The sequence below is a fragment of the Scyliorhinus canicula genome, chromosome 3, assembly GCF_902713615.1.
Source record: "Scyliorhinus canicula chromosome 3, sScyCan1.1, whole genome shotgun sequence".
Taxonomy (NCBI): Eukaryota; Metazoa; Chordata; class Chondrichthyes; order Carcharhiniformes; family Scyliorhinidae; genus Scyliorhinus; species Scyliorhinus canicula.
In genome coordinates this window covers 22,384,906-22,403,095 of record NC_052148.1, presented here as the reverse complement: position 1 = coordinate 22,403,095, position 18,190 = coordinate 22,384,906, and the positions used below count along the sequence as shown (strand labels likewise).

General features: G+C 48.3%; 1 protein-coding gene across 2 annotated transcripts in view; it reads left to right on the top strand.

Moving 5' to 3' along the window:
• Nucleotides 1-18,190, top strand: part of slc4a11 (solute carrier family 4 member 11) — a 237,110-nt gene that overhangs the window by 148,624 nt on the left and 70,296 nt on the right. For both annotated transcript variants that reach the window (XM_038793208.1, XM_038793207.1), the window contains one exon: nucleotides 7,863-7,947. In XM_038793208.1, the coding sequence (XP_038649136.1) occupies nucleotides 7,863-7,947 (85 nt within the window). The remainder of the gene's footprint in view (nucleotides 1-7,862; nucleotides 7,948-18,190) is intronic.

Here is an 18,190-nt window from a genome sequence, read left to right as displayed (position 1 = left end):
ACTGGCTAAGTGACCCAGATGCCACGTGTTCAAACCCCACCATGGCAAGTTGGCAAATTGAGCTGACTACATTTTGTGTTTTGCGCAGCAGCACGATGAGAAAATAACTTGAGCTGCATGATTGTTGTAAAATCCTGACTCGCTCACTAACATTTCTTTGAACGATCAAAAATTTGATGGCTCTACATTGTTGGAAGAGAAGCAAGGAGCTTTTCTCCGTATCCCGGCCAAAATAATTCCTTGCAGAATCAATACCACTAACTGGTCCCTACCTTTAATTGTTGCTGTTTGCGGGAAGTGGTTGGCACCGAGTGACTGTTGTGTTTTGCCTGTAGACCTGTTATCGCATTTCAAAGTAATTAATTGCGTGCAATGCTTTGAGAACTGTTCAGTCTGACAAAGTGCTGCATAAACGCAAGTGGTTTCATTAACCTTGGCTGCTGCCCTCTGATATATCTTCCCCCACCACCTGCGTTAACAGGGAAGGACCAGGGCGGTATGTGGCACAGTGGATAGCACTGCTTCCTCACAGTGCCGAGGTCCCAGGTTCGATCCCGGCACTGGGTCACTGTCCGTGTGGACTTTGCACATTCTCTCACTGCCTGCGTGGGTTTCGCCCCCACAACCCAAAGATGTGCAGGGTAGGTGGATTGGCCACGCTAAATTGCACCTTAATTGGTTAAAAAAAAATTGGGTACTCTAAATTTAAAAAAAGAACGGGAAAGGATCGAAGGTTTTCAGTTATGGCTACATTGTCCGCACAGTTGGTCTGGAAACAGTTTTTTTTTTGCCACAAACTACCTGGTTGCTTTTGAATTTAATTTCACCGCTGGCCGTGATTAGGACTCTGAAACTCTGCATGACTAGACCTGATGCACCATAACGGATGTGCAAAGAGAGAGAGAGAGAGAAAACTGTATATCCATGTACACCAACTTTATGTTATGGGAGCGGGAGTTTTCAGAACCCCAAAATGTATCATGGAATTCAACCAACCTCTCCCTTTAATGTATTGTTGCTTTTGAAGCACACGGCTTGTTCCCCAGGTGTGGTATTACAATTATGGACACGTGGTTTTTAAACACAAAACAATGTTTATTCCATGAATTCAACTTAACCTTTTTAAATAAACATTGGATCCCTTAACACCCCTTACTTCAAAGATAGCCCCGAAAATAATACAACACTAAATAATCCCTCAAAATGTTACTTCAAATGTCCAAAAGACTTAACACCTTTACAGAGAAACGCATCAGGTTAAAGACATTACTATTATGAGTTTAAACCACCCAAATGATTCAGAGATAGTTTTTCCTGGCAGAGGTCACAGCAGAATCCAGCTCATTGCAAACACAGACACACCCAAGCTCTTTTTCTTCATGCAGCTCTCAGCAAACCAGCCAGGCACTTTTCAGCTGCTCTCTCAAACTGCAACTAAAAGCAGAAGTGAGCTCAACTCAGCGACCCAAACCCTCTGACATCACTTCAGTAATATGAGCTGCTCTATTTCTTAAAGGTACACTGCTTAAACATCCATTTCTTAAAGGTACTCTCACATGACACTTACCATCTCACTATTGCATCTGGATGGTTTATAACAACACTTGGTGACATAGCCTCAGCCACACCTTTGATCACTGCTGGCTCTTCATAAACTTGTGGAGGGACTGACGTATGAGGAAAGATTCAACGGTTGGGTCCGTAGTTCTTGGTTTTCAGAAGAAGAGGCGATATGATTGAAACATGTAAGATTCTTAGGGGGTTAGACAGAGTAAATGTTGGGAGGATGTTTCCACTCATGAGAGAGGGTAATATCAGAGGACATGGTTTCAGGATAAGGGGAGCTCATTTAAGACGGATTTGAGAAAGAGTTTCTTCTCGGAATGGTGAATCTTTGGAATTCTTTACCCCAGGAAGCTGAGGGGGTCGAGTCCTCGAACATTTTCAAGGCTGAGTTCGATAGGTTTCTAATAGTCGGGGAGTTCAGGATTATGGGTGAAGTGGACCTCGTGAGTGTTAGATCAGCCATGATCATTAAGTAGCAGAGCAGGCTCGAAGGGATGAATGGCCTCCTCCAGTTCTTATTTCATAGAACATAAAACATACATTGCAGAAGGAGGCCATTTGGCCCATCGAGTCATCACCGACCCACTTAAGCCATCACTTCCACCCTATCCCCGTAACCCAATAACCCCTCCTAACCTTTTTGGTCACTAAGGGCAATTTATCATGGCCAATCCACCTAACCTGCACATCTTTGGACTGTGGGAGGAAACCGGAGCACCCGGAGGAAACCCACGCAGGCACTGGGAGAACGTACAGACTCCGCACAGTGACCCCAGCTGGGAATCGAACCTGGGACCCTGGCACTGTGAAGCCACAGCGCTACCCACTGTGCTCCCGTGCTGCCCCTATTTTATGGGCCGTTTCTTGTGGTCTTCCCTTGACATTGGGAGTACAAATGTAATTTTGATCTGCAAATTTTGAATGCAAACTCATCAGTTGAAGGAGTTGCTCAAGATTGATCTCGGGAACTGGTGAATTTCACAAAGTTGTTGTCTTAAGTGGTGCTTCAAACAATTTTGGATTTAGCTATGTTAATTGGACTCAAGTAAATGAAAGTAAGGAGCAGAACCAAACACGTTTTTTTAAAGCAGATTGATCATGTGTTGACTTTAACTCGACTGTCATAATGTCATATCAGTAACCAGTATTACTCCCTTCAGTGACAAAAACATGACTCCTAAAAAGGATTTAGTTTTGAGTTCATGAGAACATAAGGTGGTACGGTGGCGCAGTGGTTAGCATTGCTGCCTCAAAGCGCCAGGGACCCGGGTTCAATTCTAGCCTTGGGTGATTGTGTGGAGTTTGTACGTTCCCGCATATCTGCTGGGTTTCCTCCGGGTGCTCCGGTTTCCTCCCACAATGCAAAGATGCGCATGTTAGGTGGACTATGGGGAAAAGGTTGGCAAGTGGGCCTAGGTGGGATGCTCTTTCAGAGGGCTGGTGCAGGCTTGATGGGCCGAATGGCTTCCTCCTGTGCTGCAGCGGATCCAATGTTTCCATTTTAGTGAATTTGTTGCTGGGATGAGAGGGCTGTCCTCTGAGGAGAGATTGAGTTTACACTAACGTTTAGGAAAATGAGAGCTGATCTAATTAAAACACACTATTCTGAGGTGGCTAGACGGCGAACATGATGAGAGGCTGCCTTCCCTGGGTGATGACCGTAGATCTTGTCAGAATAAGGGGTTGGCTATTCAGGATGGAGCTGAGGAACTTACTAATTCAGAAGGTTGTGAATCTTTGGAATTCTGTACCCCAGAGAGAACAGGAGCAGGAGTAGACCGCACGGCCCATCAAGCCGGTCCACCATTTAATAATATCATGGCTCGTCTTGGGCTTCAACTCCATTTTTCCGCATGCTCCCCAAATCCCTGAATTCCCTGAGGCACTAGACATCTGTCCATCCCAGTCTTAAATGTATTCAACGATGGAGCATCCACAATCCTCGGGTAGAGAATTCCAAAGATTCACGACCCTTTGTGTGAAGACATTTATCCCCATCTCCCTTCTGAATGATTAACATTCTAGAATGATTTAAAAAGAGAGGTTGAGATCGATTGACTCTGATGGAGTGTGCAAGAAGTTCAAGTTGAGGTAGAATATCAACTGTCATCTTCTTGAATAATGGAACAGGCTCAAGGGGATTCATGGCCCTTTAATCCTTTATAAATGATGTTCTAAACTATGCCTGGGAACCAGATTAACAGCAGTTTGAGGGTTGCTTCTCTGAGCTGAGTGTTGGTCGGCAGCTGTGGCGCCACCATCAGGGCCGGAGGAGGGAAAAAGGATGCATCTTTGGTGCCGGTATGTGGGAGTGAGGTGTATTTGTGGCAGTCCAGTTTTCCCGGTTTCAGGTGTGGCGTAGAGAAATAGGGGATAGCAGCAGGGTGGCACAGTGGTTAGCACAGTTGCTTCACAGCTCCAGGGTCCCAGGTTCAATTCCTGGCTTGGGTCACTGACGGTGCGGAGTCTGCACGTTCTCCTCCTTTCTGTGTGGGTTTCCTCCCACAGTCCAAAGATGTGCAGGTTAGGTGGATTGGCCATGATAAATTGCCCTTAGTGTCCAAAAAAAAGGTTAGGTGGGGTTACCGGGTTAAGGGGATAGGTGGCGGTTGGGCCTGAGTAGGGTGCTCTTTCCAAGAGCTGGTGCAGACTCGATGGGCCGAATGGCCTCCTTCTGCACTGTAAATTCTATGTTCTATGAATGTGTTAAACTTTAACTTGAACCTTCCTCCCCTACTGACCCAACTTTCTAGTTGGGATAGCATCAATCTTCCTCTTGAAAATTGAACCAATGAAATAGAAATCAATTCGAAGATTCACTTGCTAACTAGTGGGCAAGATGAAAAACTTTAACAACATGTTTCTCTTTTCAGCAACATGCACATTCTGTACTGCCAAGTGACTGTAGAAATAAATCTCTTAAAAAGAGCATACCTGGCAGCATCTTGGAATGAGAAACAGAGGGGGTGATTCACCACCCCCCACCAGCTCCGAGTTGCGCAGGCACACTTCTCAATATTCGCGGAGAATACGTGTTTCTGCTGGATACTGAATGGAGTATGATGCCCCCGGCCTATGGCACCTGATGCAATCTGGTTCACGCCCGTGCTGGGTGTGAACAAGACTCATAAGATCTTTAAACAAATTTAAATATGGGCAGCACGGCAAGATTAGCAGGAGAGTCAAACTCAAGTAGGAGAATTGTTAACTGTTCAATAAATGTGTTAAACCTATCTCCATGTCTGAACCTTCCTTTGCCAGAGTATACATCAAGGAAGCAGCTTATGCTACATGAAGAAGCATAACACAACAATGGGGATAGGGTGGAAGTGTGTACTTACGTAGGGTGCTCTTTCCAAGGGCCAGTGCAGACTTGATGGACTAAATGACCTCCTTCTGTACTATAAATTTTATTCGATGATCCGTGACCCAATGATGTAGGCTGTAGCTTGGGAAATGCACAAGTCCCCACTTGAGCCCTGGAATGAACTGGTTGCATAGAAGTTCAAGTTTGCAGTGACCTTCACGACCACTGGGAGTGAGTGTCCCCCTCCACGGGGTGTCAGGTCCGCGTGGACATGGCACAGGTGTCTTTGTTGAGACAGAGTCTCCTGTGGTACATGCTGTCCGTCATTCCGACAGCACCCCCATCCTCATCCTCCTCCCCCGGGCCACAGCGGGACCCCCGAGGCCTGAGCCCCCAGACATCAGCCGGGTACGTTGGGGAGAACATTAGGTGCCTTCCCCTGAACCATACACTTACCCTAAGGCCGTGAGGATATCCCCAGGGCTGATGTCCAGCTCTGGAGTGTTTGCTTGTTGGCTGCTGCCCATGAGAATCCACTGAAGTAAGATTTTATTGGCAAAACAGTCAACAGTAGCAAAGATTCGAAGATCAACGACATAACAATCCACATGTCACGCTAACCATTAATCAACAAGGAAACATCACCGTTCCATTTTGGTACCAATAAAATCTATATCAGCACATTTTCACAAAAAACAAACAAACACACGGTATCGACCCTCGCAGATTCCTCAACAGAAACGGAGGATAAGCCTGAGAATGTGTCCAGAAATTTGTTGTAGAAATGATCTGTCCATCAATGTGTTACCTGTTCCACGTATCAGGGCCATTCTCCATCCAGGAGCCGCAGCTGTGCAGGCCCCTCCCACACGGCCCAACCTCACCGGAACCACATCCTGGTATTCACATATTCCACTGGCACTCGAGGTGTACTTGAACATCCGTGATTTCCAGCGTGTTTAACCCACGGCGACGTGCCAGTTACAGGCAGCACTTGCCACACCAGCAACAAAAGCATCAGCAATCAGCAAAAGCATTTCTTCAACGATGCTAGCAGTGGCCCATTTGGAACAATGCCGTGCAGCGTCGTCTTGCTTCAAATAGGATTGCCTTCTGAACTGATATGTCGCCACGGAGCCCGGTGTTCCAGGTCCCAGAATTCTCCTTCTTTCCGGTTCCAGAAAAGGAAGGAAACGGCAACCTCAAGGTATCTGCAGCCAGCAGCAGGAGCAAGCGGCAAACACCACCTGCAGCTGCGAAGTGCTCTCGCAAGTAACCAGGCCCATTCCTCATCAGCCTTCAGTTGTGAAGCTAGAGGCTGCTCACAGTCAAAGGGAGTTAAAAGTGACCTTCAGCATAGAACCAAGAACACGGCTCTGCCCTGGAAGTGCTACGTAGGACAGGCCGCATCTGTACTTGCCCCCGTTACGAGTATTTAACGACGGCTTGAAAGGCCTCACAGGTGAAAAGCCTTCTCAACCCCCCCCCCCCCCTCCCCTCCACCGATCAAGCCCAAACACCAGAGCACTGAGCCAGCACCTCCGGTACCCTTGCGCTGCATGCCAGATAATGGAAATGGCTGCTCACCACCTCAGTTCCCATCAGCAGCCATTGCGCCAGCTTCATGTTTTTACAAAGGTGTAGGAGACAACGGCCACGTGATGTCTTGCTGGGGAGCCGGTTAATTCCCGGGAGGCCGTTGCATTCAGCTTCGATCTCATTAATCAGATGGAAATTAATTCAATTGAGGGTTAATGACATGCTCGCCATATTTGGGTGTGATCCGGAATTCGCCATCCGGAGCGGGGCTGGTTGGTAGCAAACTGTTCCGCGCCGGCTGCAAGTCTCGATTTTGTCCTTGCGCGCTATTTCACCAGCGTGCCCAGATCAGTGCCGGGGGCAACGCGGTGTTTAAATTGCGCCCAGAGACATTTTTGGGGAGAATTCCACCCGGAGTTAATTCAGCATTTCTTTAAGCAGTTGCAGAAACAGCGTGGTGGGGGTGACAGGTGTGCAGGGGGGTGGTGCGGGGGGGGGGGGGGGGGGGGGAGAGACTGGGATTAAAGTCAAAGGGAAGTTCTTTGGTTTTAGTTATTCTTTCACGGGGCGTGGGCTTCACTGGCAAGGCCAGCAATTGCCGGCCATACCTAATTACCCTTGAACTGAGTGGCTGCCTGGGCAATTGCACAGGCAATTTAAGATTCAACTGTATTGCTGTGGGTCTGGAGTCACATGTAGGCCAGACCAGGTAAGGATGACAGATATCCTTCCCTGAAGAACAGTTGTGAACCAAATGGGTTTTTACAACAATCGATGATAGTTTCATGGTGACCATTCCTGATACTCGCTTTTCAATTGCAGCTTTTATTAACTGAATTTAAATTCCACCCGTTGCTCTGATGGGATTAGAATCTGTCTCTGTAGAGCACTAGCCTGGGCCTCCAGATGACCTATCCAGTGATATTACCACTGCAGAAACTTGTCTTTGTGATTGTGTGTAAGTGTTGAGGAAAGAGATATGGCCTAACGGGGCAACACGGTAGCACAGTGGTTAACACTTGCTTCATAGCGCCAGGGTCCCAGGTTCGCTTCCTGGCTTGGGTCACTGCCTGTGCGGAGTCTGCACGTTCTTCCCATGTCAGCGTGGGTTTCCTCCGGGTACTCCGGTTTCTTCCCACAAGTCCTGAAAGATGTGCTGTTGGGTAATTTGGACATTCTGAATTCTCCCTCTGTGTACCCGAGCAGGAGCCGGAATGTGGTGACTAGGGGCTTTTCAGAGTAACTTCATTGCAGTATTAATGGAAGCATAATTGTGATAATAAGGATTATTATTATAATCAAGTATGACAGAAAAAAAGAGGGTGAACAGTAAGGAAGAGTCAAATGGAAATCTGAGATGAGCTGGCATTCCTGGTGGGACATTCTTGGAATAAAATTCCTTCCAGGTAATCACACTGTTCTAATCTACTTCCTTTTCCTACCCGAGCAGGGTTTAGACTTCCTACGCATGGGCAAGGGAATGATGGATGATTTACGACGCAGGTTGCCAAAGTATCTGTCAGATTATACTGATGGTGAGTACACATTATTTTCAATGAATGATCTTCTAACATATTTACTCGGACATGATTTTTGTTCTTAGATTTAGAGTATCCAATTCATATTTTCCAATTAAGGGATAATTTAGCGTGGCCAATCCACCTACCCTGCACATCTTTGGGTTGTGGGGGTGAAACCCACGCAAACACGGGAAGAATGTGCAAACTCCACATGGACAGTGACCCAGAGCCGGGATCGAACCTGGGACCACAGCGCCGTGAGGCAGCAATGCTAACCACTGTGCCACCGTGCTGCCCTCTTGGGAACATAATTTTAAGGTGATTGGAGGAAGGTATAGGGGAGATGTCAGAGGTCGGTTCTTTACACAGAGAGTGGTGGGTGCGTGGAATGCACTGCCAGCGGAGGTGGTGGAGTCTGAGTCATTAGGGACATTTAAGCGACTCTTGGACAGACACATGGACAGCAGTAAATTGAAGGGGTGTAGGTTAGGTTGATCTTAGATTAGGATAAATGGTCGGCATAACATCGTGGGCTGAAGGGCCCGTACTGTTCTATGTTCTACATCAACCGTGGCATTACTGCAGCTGATTCAGAGATATGTGATGGACAGCAAGTGCAATAAATGAAAATCACTTATTGTCACGAGTAGGCTTCAAATGAAGTTACTGTGAAAAGCCCCTAGTCGCCACATTCCAGCACCTGTTCGGGGAGGCTATTACAGGAATTGAACCGTGCTGCTGGCCTGCTTCCAAAGCCAGCGATTTAGCTGTGTGCTAAACAGCCCCTGTGTTAATACCTGTGTTAAGTGTGAGCTACACACCAGGCTTTTACTAGATCAACAGCCACTGTTCAGTTCTGAATGATAACTTGGAAGTAGTGCAAAACCAAATAGCTGTGACCATCAGTCATGAGAACGTAACTCGTGAAAGCAGGCCGCATGGGCAGAAGGGTGGCACAGTGGTTAGCACTGCTGCCTCACGGCTCCAGCGACCCGGCTTCAATTCTGGCCTCGGGTAACTGTATGGGGTTTGCACGTTCTCCCTGTGTCTGAGTGGGTTTCCTCCGGGTGCTCCAGCTTCCTCCCACAGTCCAAAGATGAAAATGAAATGAAAATCGTTTATTGTCACGAGTAGGTTTCAAATGAAGTTACTGTGAAAAGCCCCTAGTCGCCACATTCCGCCGCCTGTTTGGGGAGGCTGGTACGGGAATTGAACCGTGCTGCTGGCCTGCCTTGGTCTTCTTTCAAAGTAAATGATTTAGCCCTGTTCTAAACCAGCTCCTGGGCAGGTTAGGTGGATTAGCCGTGATAAATTGTCCCTTTCTGTCTAAATGGTTAGGTGGGGTTACTGGGTTAGAGAGATAGGATGGAGGCAGGGCTTAAGTAGGATGTCTTTCCAAGGGCCGGTGCAGACCCGATGGACCGAATGGCCTCCTTCCACACTGTATATTCTATGCTTCTATGACTCGTTGATATAAGATCCTCTCAAGATCAAGGCCAATCTATCTCCGGCCCATTTTTCCAGCCCACCCCGCGTCCCTCGATTGATTGATTGAGTAATTTATTTATATTTATTATTTCGTAGGATGTGGGCGTTGCTGGCGAGGCCAGGATTTGTTACCCAGCCTTAATTGCCCGGGCAGTTAAAATTCAAATTCAAGGGGGGGGGGGGGGGGGGGGGGGGGGGGGGCATGGGTGGTACGGTGACACAGTGGTTAGCACCACTTCGTCACGACACTGAAGATCTAGGTTCGATCCCGGCTCTGGGTCACTGTCCGTGTGGAGTTTGCACGTTCTCCCCGTGTTTGCGTGGGTCTCACCCCCACAACCCAAAGATGTGCAGGTTAGGTGGATTGGCCACACTAAATTGCCCCTTAACTGGGGAAAAAAAAAGAGAATTTGACACTTTGAATGTAGAAAACAAAATTCAGGGGGCAGTTAAGAGTCAACCCTTTGCTGTGGGCCTGGAACGACATGGAGGCCAGGCCGGGTAAGGGTGGCGGATTTCCTGCCTGAAGGCATTAGGGAACACGATGGGTGATGACTCGCAGGCAGCGGGTTCCAGGTCTTTACAACTTTGCTGCATTTTATTTTTTTTAAATGTTCTTCCTCACACTCCCACTGAATATCTTCTCCAAATCAGTGTTGCCTGGACTTTATAACATCATTTTACACTCAGTGAAAAAGAGTAGGAAAAAGTCAGACGGTATTGAGATTCCTGTGGGAGACGGGTATCCAAAGGCCAATGTTGCCAATTGGCTTCTGGTCCCTTCCCCATTTCCACCATCTACAGCTGTTTTACTGCCTTCTGATCTCTGTCACCTTGCACTCCCTGCTGCCGGATCCTGCTCCATCTCTAACCCTCCAGCTTTGAAGAAAAAAGGAATAAAATTCATTAAGGTAAATGGATGGATAATCATTAGCCTGAAGAGGTAGGTAATTTCCTGATGCGTGTTTCTGGAATGTCCCAAGGGTGCAGATGCAACAAGGAATCATTGCATTAGTACTAAGTGTGCTGATTGAATGCTGGCATGTCCATAAACAAACAGAAATTACCTCATAAAACGCTCATTGCTTATGCAGTTTTCAATTCCTTAATCTTAAAATAAAAGCTTCGGAAGGGAGCAATTTGTTTTATTCCCCCCCCCCCCCCCTCCCCCACCACCAGCCCCCTTTCACAGGAATTCTAGATTCACAAGGTTCTTTGTTCACCTGTTGTTCGTGAGTATATTTGGCTTCAGCACAATTGCTAATCTGTAGCTCATGGGTATGAATTTTTAAAGCTTCAAGTGAATTTAATCTCTGGTTTCCTTCAAGTTGTTTTCCAGTGGTTGGAGGTGGGTGGTGGGGGGGGGGGGGCAGGGGTCGGGCAACCTTTCAAATTGTCAGAAGGCTCCCGTTTCCCATTGTTTTGACTCCTATTGTAGCCCAGCTTGCATTCTGGAACATTCTGCAAAATTGGGTGGTGGGCGTGATTGGAAGTTGCAGCTGTGAAGTTGAGAACATCCAGCTTAATTTCAGTTTTTTTTTGAGATACACTGCACCCTTGAGATTAAAGATTCAAAGGACAGCTTGTTTAGAAAGACATTTGAAAATGTGTTTAGTGGGCTGAAGGATAGTAATTGTGGGCAGCACAGTAGCATAGTGGCTTCACAGCGACAGCGTCCCAGGTTTGACTCCCAGCTTGGGTCGCTGTTGATGCAGTCTACACGTTTCGCCTGTGTCTGCGTGGGTTTCCTCCGGGTGCTCCGGTTTCCTCCCACAAGTCCCGAAAGACGTGCTTGTGAGGTGACTTGGACATTCTGATTTTTCCCTCGGTGTACCCGAACAGACGCCGGAATGTGGCGACTAGGGGCTTTTCACAGTAACTTCATTGCAGTGTTAAAGTAAGCCTACTTGTGACAATAAAGATTATTATTATTAATTGTCCCTCGTTGTGGCTCAGTCAGTAGCACTCTTTTCCCATTGAGCCACAAGCTGATGAGTTCAAGCCCCACTCCAGGACTTGAAAATGAAAATTGAAATGAAAATCGCTTATTGTCACGAGTAGGCTTCAATGAAGTTACTGTGAAAAGCCCCTAGTCGCCACATTCCGGCGCCTGTCCGGGGAGGCTGGTACGGGAATCGAACCGTGCTGCTGGCCTGCTTGGTCTGCTTTATAAGCCAGCGATTTAGCCTTGTGAGCTAAACCAGCCCCAACTTGAGCACAATAGTCTACACTGACACTCCAGTATGGTATTGAGGAAGAGTTGCACTGCCAGATGTACCATTTTCCAGATGAGACATTACACAGAGGCCCTGTCTGCTTTCTGAGGTCAACGATCCCGTGACATTATTTCAAAGATCAGGGGAGTTATCCCCAGCGACCTAGTTATTATGAATCCCTCAACACCACAAAACAAACCAATACTTGGTAATCCTTCAACAGCACCTTCCAAACCCATGACCTCTAACATCTAGAAGGACAGGGGCTGTTTAGCACAGAGCTAAATCTGTCATTGAAAGCAGACCAAGACAGTCCAGCAGCACTGTTCAATTCCCGTACCAGCCTCCCCGAACAGGTGCCGGAATGTGGCGACTAGGGGCTTTTCACAGTAACCTCATTTGAAGCCTACTTGTGACAATAAGCGATTTTCATTTCATTTCGCAAGGGCAGTAGATACCTGGGAACATCACCACCTGGAAGTTCCCCTCCAAGTCACTCACCACCCTGACTTCAGCCTGACTTGGATATATATCGCCGTTCCGTCACTGTCGTTGGGTCAAAATCCTTGAACTCGCTCCCGAACAGCACAGTGGGCATAACTACACCACGTGGACTGCCACAGCTTAACATCACCACCTTCTCAAGGGCAATTGGGAATGGGCAACAAATGTTGGCTTAGCCAGCGACACCCCCATCTGGTAAAATAATAAAATATAATCACTTGTTATTTCTGAGAGCTTGCTGTGGCCAAATTGGGCACAGCAGGGGCAGCATAGTAGCACAGTGGTTAGCACAGTTGCTTCACAGCTCCAGGTTCAATTCCCAGCTTGGTTCACTGTCTGGGCGGTGCCTGCACGTTCTCCCCGGGTTACTGGTTGTGGGGATAGGGTGGAGGTGTGTGATTGGGATGGGTGCTCTTTCCAAGAGCCGGTGCAGACTCGATGGGCCAAATGGCCTCCTTCTGCACTGTAAATTCTATGAAACCAGTTCTGTCAGGCTGCTGTCCAATTGTGGAGTAGAAAATTAACTGTCACTATCCACACCCGCCCCACCGTGTATATTTGCACCTCCAGACCTAGCCTAACTGACGGGGGAAATTATCTTTATGGGATTATCATAACTAACAGCATTACACGGGTTAATGCAGTACCATGAATAGCCACTAGAGGGAGATGCAGATACAACTATATGAAGCAGTGATGCTGGATCTCGGGGGAGGAGTGTGTGCAGGAGATAGCTAGTGAAGGTCATAAGGGCAGATAGCGTGAAAAGGTTAGATTATAGTTTATACCAGTAGTGAGATTAGCAGTAGATGAGTGTAGTCAGATTGTTATTGATCAATTCTGTATTCTAAAAAGACTGTTGAAACCCAGTTTAGTAGCGTAAATAAAACCATAGCTTTGTTTAAGTAAAATCTATACTGTGGTCTTTGTGGAGCACTACGCCAACCATCTCAAATAAGCAACACAAAGAACACCACAACCTACATACGAGTTGGGACCAGGAGTAGGCCACTCAGCCCATTGAGACTGCTCCGCCAATCAGTAATGACTGACCTAGTCATGGGTCACAGAGGTTACAATCCTCCACTTACTGCATCTTGCTGGAGGGATCACCCTGCTTTTAACCAGGGACTTTTGGTCGCAAGTTAGTTTAACGAGACTGTTTGCTGCGAGATCCATCCGGCCTTCCACTCATTGGGTGACAGTGATGTCAACGGATACAAAGAATCAGCAATTTGTTTAAATCTAAATGGCACTTTCTGAAGTGAAAGGCAATTTTGTTTGCGGAGGCGGGTGGTGTGCAGGGTTTGAAAACACAATGTAGCGTCATGTAGCAGCAGATTAAGGAGTCACGCAATACAGGTCGGAATCTGTAACTAGAATTATGATTAAAGCATCAACTCGAGTTACAGATTGCTGTGCATCTGAACTACTTTTGGCATTTCCTTTTTTCTAACCTTTATCCTTTGGGGGCAAAAACATTTCACATACAATGTTTCCTAAAATGTGCCTCACTGATTTGCCTATTGGCTAGCAGACCTATGGAAAAAGCTAGCAAATTTCTCTGGCCTTAACCCTTCTGAGGGTAGCAGAGAACATTCTTCTACCTTGTATTTATCTGTAAGTATTATTTATAAATTGAAATTAGAATCGAGAAGCTCGCTGAGAGATGAACAGCAGCTGACAAACCAAAATCAGGTGACGTTTCGCATAGAACAGTACAGCACAGTACAGGCCCTTCAGCCCACTATGTTGTGCCGACCATTTATCCTAATCTAAGATCAACCTAACCTACATCCCTTCAATGTACTGCTGTCCATGTGCCTGTCCAAGAGTCGCTTACATGTCCCTAATGACTCTGACTCTACCACCTCTGCTGGCAGTGCATTCCACACACACACCACTCTCTGTGTAAAGAACCTACCTCTGACATCTCCCCAATACCTTCCTCCAATCACCTTAAAATTATGTCCCCCTCGTGACAGCTATTTCCACCCTGGGGAAAAGTCTCTGGCTATCCACTCTATCCATGCCTCTCATCACCTTGTACACCTCTATCAAGTCACCTCTCTGCCTTCTTCGCTCCAGTGAGAAAAGACCTGTCTCCCTCAACCTTTCTTCTTTAGACATGCCCTCCAGTCCAGGCAGCATCCTGGTAAATCTCCTCTGTATTCTCTCCCAAGCATTCACATCCTTCCTTTAATGAGGCGACCAGAACTGGGCACAATATTCCAAGTATGATCTAACAAGAATTTTATAAAGCTGCAGCAAAACCTTGCGGCTGTTAAACTCAATACCCCTGTTAATGAAAGCCAACACACCAGACGCCTTCTTAAAAACCCTATCAACCTGGGTGGCAACTTTGAGGGATCTGTGTACGTGGACCCCAAGATACCTCCGTTGCTCCACACTTCCAAGAATCTTGCCTTTAACGTTTAGATTGTAAAATTTCCTTTCTCTAAAAGGGAAATCGCCGAAGAATGCTGAGTGTCATTTGCTGCTTTCTGATTGGACCTGGCTTGCCAGTATCCTCCTTGAAGCCAGCTCCACAAATCTCCTGCAAAGTCAACGACGATGGACTGGACATTGTGACTGGACGGCCGAAAAGTGTCTCCCCCGCCAGCTCCTGTTTTCTCAATTTTCAAATCTCCAGCGGTTCTAGGGGAGGACATAAACATGTCAAAGAGACTCTGATGCTCTCCCTGGAGCCCGGCAGCGTTGATATCAGTGACTGGGCGGAGCTTGCCGCTGATCATTCAAAATGGCGACAGGTTGTCCATCGCGCTGCATCACGATCCGAGTCCCGACGTCTTAATGATGAGGCAGAGCGGCTGCAGTGAAGGAAAGAAAAGGAAGTAAACCCTGCTCTCTGGATTCCGCTGCCTCTTGCGACATCCTGCCCCACAAGTCCAAAGAGCTATGGATCAAGAATTGGCCTCTTCAGTCATATGCAAAGGCCCATAGCAGGAATTCGTGACCCTGAGACAAGGTGATCCTTCAATCGAGTGTCAGCTCATGACTACCTCCGTTTCTCCAGCCCACCCCATAACGCATTTGAGCTAATTCCCCTGTCCATATCTCCAGATCAACAACCACTTTCATTTCTACAATGAGGTGAGGGGGGGGGGGGGGGGGGGGGTAACTCAGTTTGCAGTATATCCAGCTGGATGTGTTCTTGGTGAAGAAACCGCTGAGCTATACTCATTTCGCAGCCTAGTCCCTAATTTCTCCGTCTGTTTTTACATTGTAATCCTCTCTGTGTTCTTCAGTTTTCCGACTTGGTCTCTGCACCCCAACACCACTCTCTTCCCCCCACCCCCCCCCCCCCCCCCTCAATTTGTCCCAGTCACCAGTGTCACTGGAATTATCTTTTTAAAACGTCTCCGCCTTCCCACATCTTCCTTCCTCTTCACCTCTTAAAACAAACTCTAACTTTCCCACCGGTTGACATCCTTTTTCTCCTATACTTCCCCTTGCTATATTTCCCTGAATCTTTATTGCTGCATGTTTCCAGTGTCTGGTTTTTATAACATTTTGATCACTGCTTCTCCAGTTCTGACCTCTTGCAGCCCACCCATCCCAATATTCATCGTGATGCCAATATTGACAATTTCTTCAACTGCCTAGGCCGAAGGCTCTGCAATCCCCTCCCTAAATGTGCCCCCTTCTCGACCTCTCCACGTAGACGATGCTCCATTCCTCAATACCTACCCCTCTGACCAAGCTTTGGCCAATGTCACTGGTTTTCAACGTCATTTACAGGATACGGGCATGGTTGGTTTAAGTAGAATTTATTGCTCGTCGCTAGTTGCCCTTGAGAAGGTAGTGGTGAGCTGTCTTCTGAAACTGCTGCAGTCCCTGAGGTGTAGATACATCCACAGTGCTGTTAGGTAGGGAGTTCCAGGATTTTTAACCCGCCACAGTGCAGGAACGGCGATATATTTCCAAGTCAGGGTGGTGAGTGGCTTAGAGGGGAACCTCCAGGTGGTAGGGTCCCCAGGTATCTGCTGCCCTTGTCGTTCTAGATGGTAGTGGTCATGGGTTTTGGAAGGTGCGGTCTTAGGAACCTTGGTGAGTTCCTGCAGTGCATCTTGTGGATGGTACACATGGCTGCTACTGTTGGTCGGTGGTGGAGGGAATGTTTTTTTGGATGGGGTGTAATCAGGCTTTGTCCTGGATGGCGTGAAGCTGATTGTGTTGCCGGAGCTGTGCTTATCCAGGCAAATTAAAAAAACATAGAAATTTAGAGTACCCAATTCCTTTTTTTTAAGCGGCACTTTAACATGGCCAATCCATCTACCCTGCACATCTTTGGGTTTTGGGGGTGAGTCCCACGCAGATATGGGGAGAATGTGTAAATTCCACACGGATAGTGACCCGGGGCTGGGATTGAACGCAGGCCCTCGGGGCCTTAAGGCAGCAGCGTTTTTAAAAAATAAATTTAGAGTACCCAATTATTTTTTCCAATTATGGGGCAATTTAGCATGGCCAAGCTACCAATTCTGCACATCTTTTACGTTGTGGGGGTGAAACCCACACACACGGGGAGAACGTGCAAACTCCACACGGACAGTGACCCAGGGCCGGGATTCGTTCCCGGGCCCTCGGTGTCGTAGGCAGCAATGCTAACCACTGTGCCACCGTGCGGCCCCCTGAGGCAGCAGTGTTAATCACTGTGCCACTCTGCTGCCCTGTAACCACAGTATTTATATGAACTAGTCCAGTTCAGTTTCTGGTCAATGGTTACCCTCCAGGATGTTGAAAGTAGAGGATTTTGTGATGTTAATGCCATTGAATGTCAAGGGCAGTGGTTAGACCCTCTTTTGTTAGAGATGGGTGGGTGACGGGGGATAGGCCAAGTGGCTGGGGTGATGCCCGCTGGCGAGGCATTAGGCGGCCCACCCAGGGAAAGGCCCACTGTGGTCCCTACAGGGGTGCTGGACGGGGGCTGCGGAGCGTACCACTGGCATGGGAAGTGCCAGCCAACAGTATCCCTGGCAACGGGGATGGGCGCCAGGGCCAGAGCGGGGGGGGGGGGGGGGGGGGGGGGGGGGGGGGGTAGGGGGGGTGGACACCTGCTCCCAGTGCTGCCATCAAGATGACGGATGCCCTGTACATTTACGCGACGGGGTCCTTCCAGACTCCGAGTGGGGACCTCGTAGGGATCTTGAGTGGGATCTCGTAGACCTCGGTGCACAGGTGCATCCGTGCCATCGCAGAGGCTCTATGTGCCCAGTCAGCTCAATGCAACCACTTCAATGTGGACCAAGCCCACCAGCATGCCTGGGCAGCGGGGTTCACCACCATTGCCGACATGCCCCGGGTCTAGGGGGCGATTAACAGAATGCATGTCCCCCGACGAACACCTGCTGGTGACAGGAAGCTCTACACCAACCGGAAGGGGTTCCACTCAATGAATGTGCAGCTGACATGTGATCATCAGCTGCGCATCATGCACTTCTGCACCTGATACCCGGGCAGTGTGTTAGACTCCTTCATTCTGGCACATCCGGCCACCCCTTACACCCATCTGACAGAGCACTCAGGCAGGTTGTAACAGCGTGAACAGGTGTTTAATGTGACAATATATATACAGATTTGTGCGCTAGCCCCTATTATTAAACTGTGCCCTGCATCCATGCCAACTCTACTGATGTCTAACTTTCTGGTCTTACCGGCCCTCACACTATGTCTAGGTGGATCCCCAGACGGTACATCAGGAGTGGAGGCGGCCTGCTGTGATTCCCGCCCTGGGGCCTAGATGGGCCCGGCTGCTACCAGGTGTCTCAGGTGGCTGGTGCCACCCTATCTTGCCCGCTGCCCACCAGATGCGTTTGGGACAGGAGGGAGGGAGTTTGAGGTGCTGCAGTGTTCCGGCACCTCTCTTGTGGGAGTCACCGGCACAGCCTCACCATCTACTCCTCCCTCGGGGTGCCCAATGGACCTCGGCTACACTGTGGGATGGGGGTGCGAGCAGAGTTAACCCCAGAGGCTCCCCAGCCACCTGGCGCTGCCAGTCCTGGAGTCCGCTCTCGTCCCGACCAGGGTCT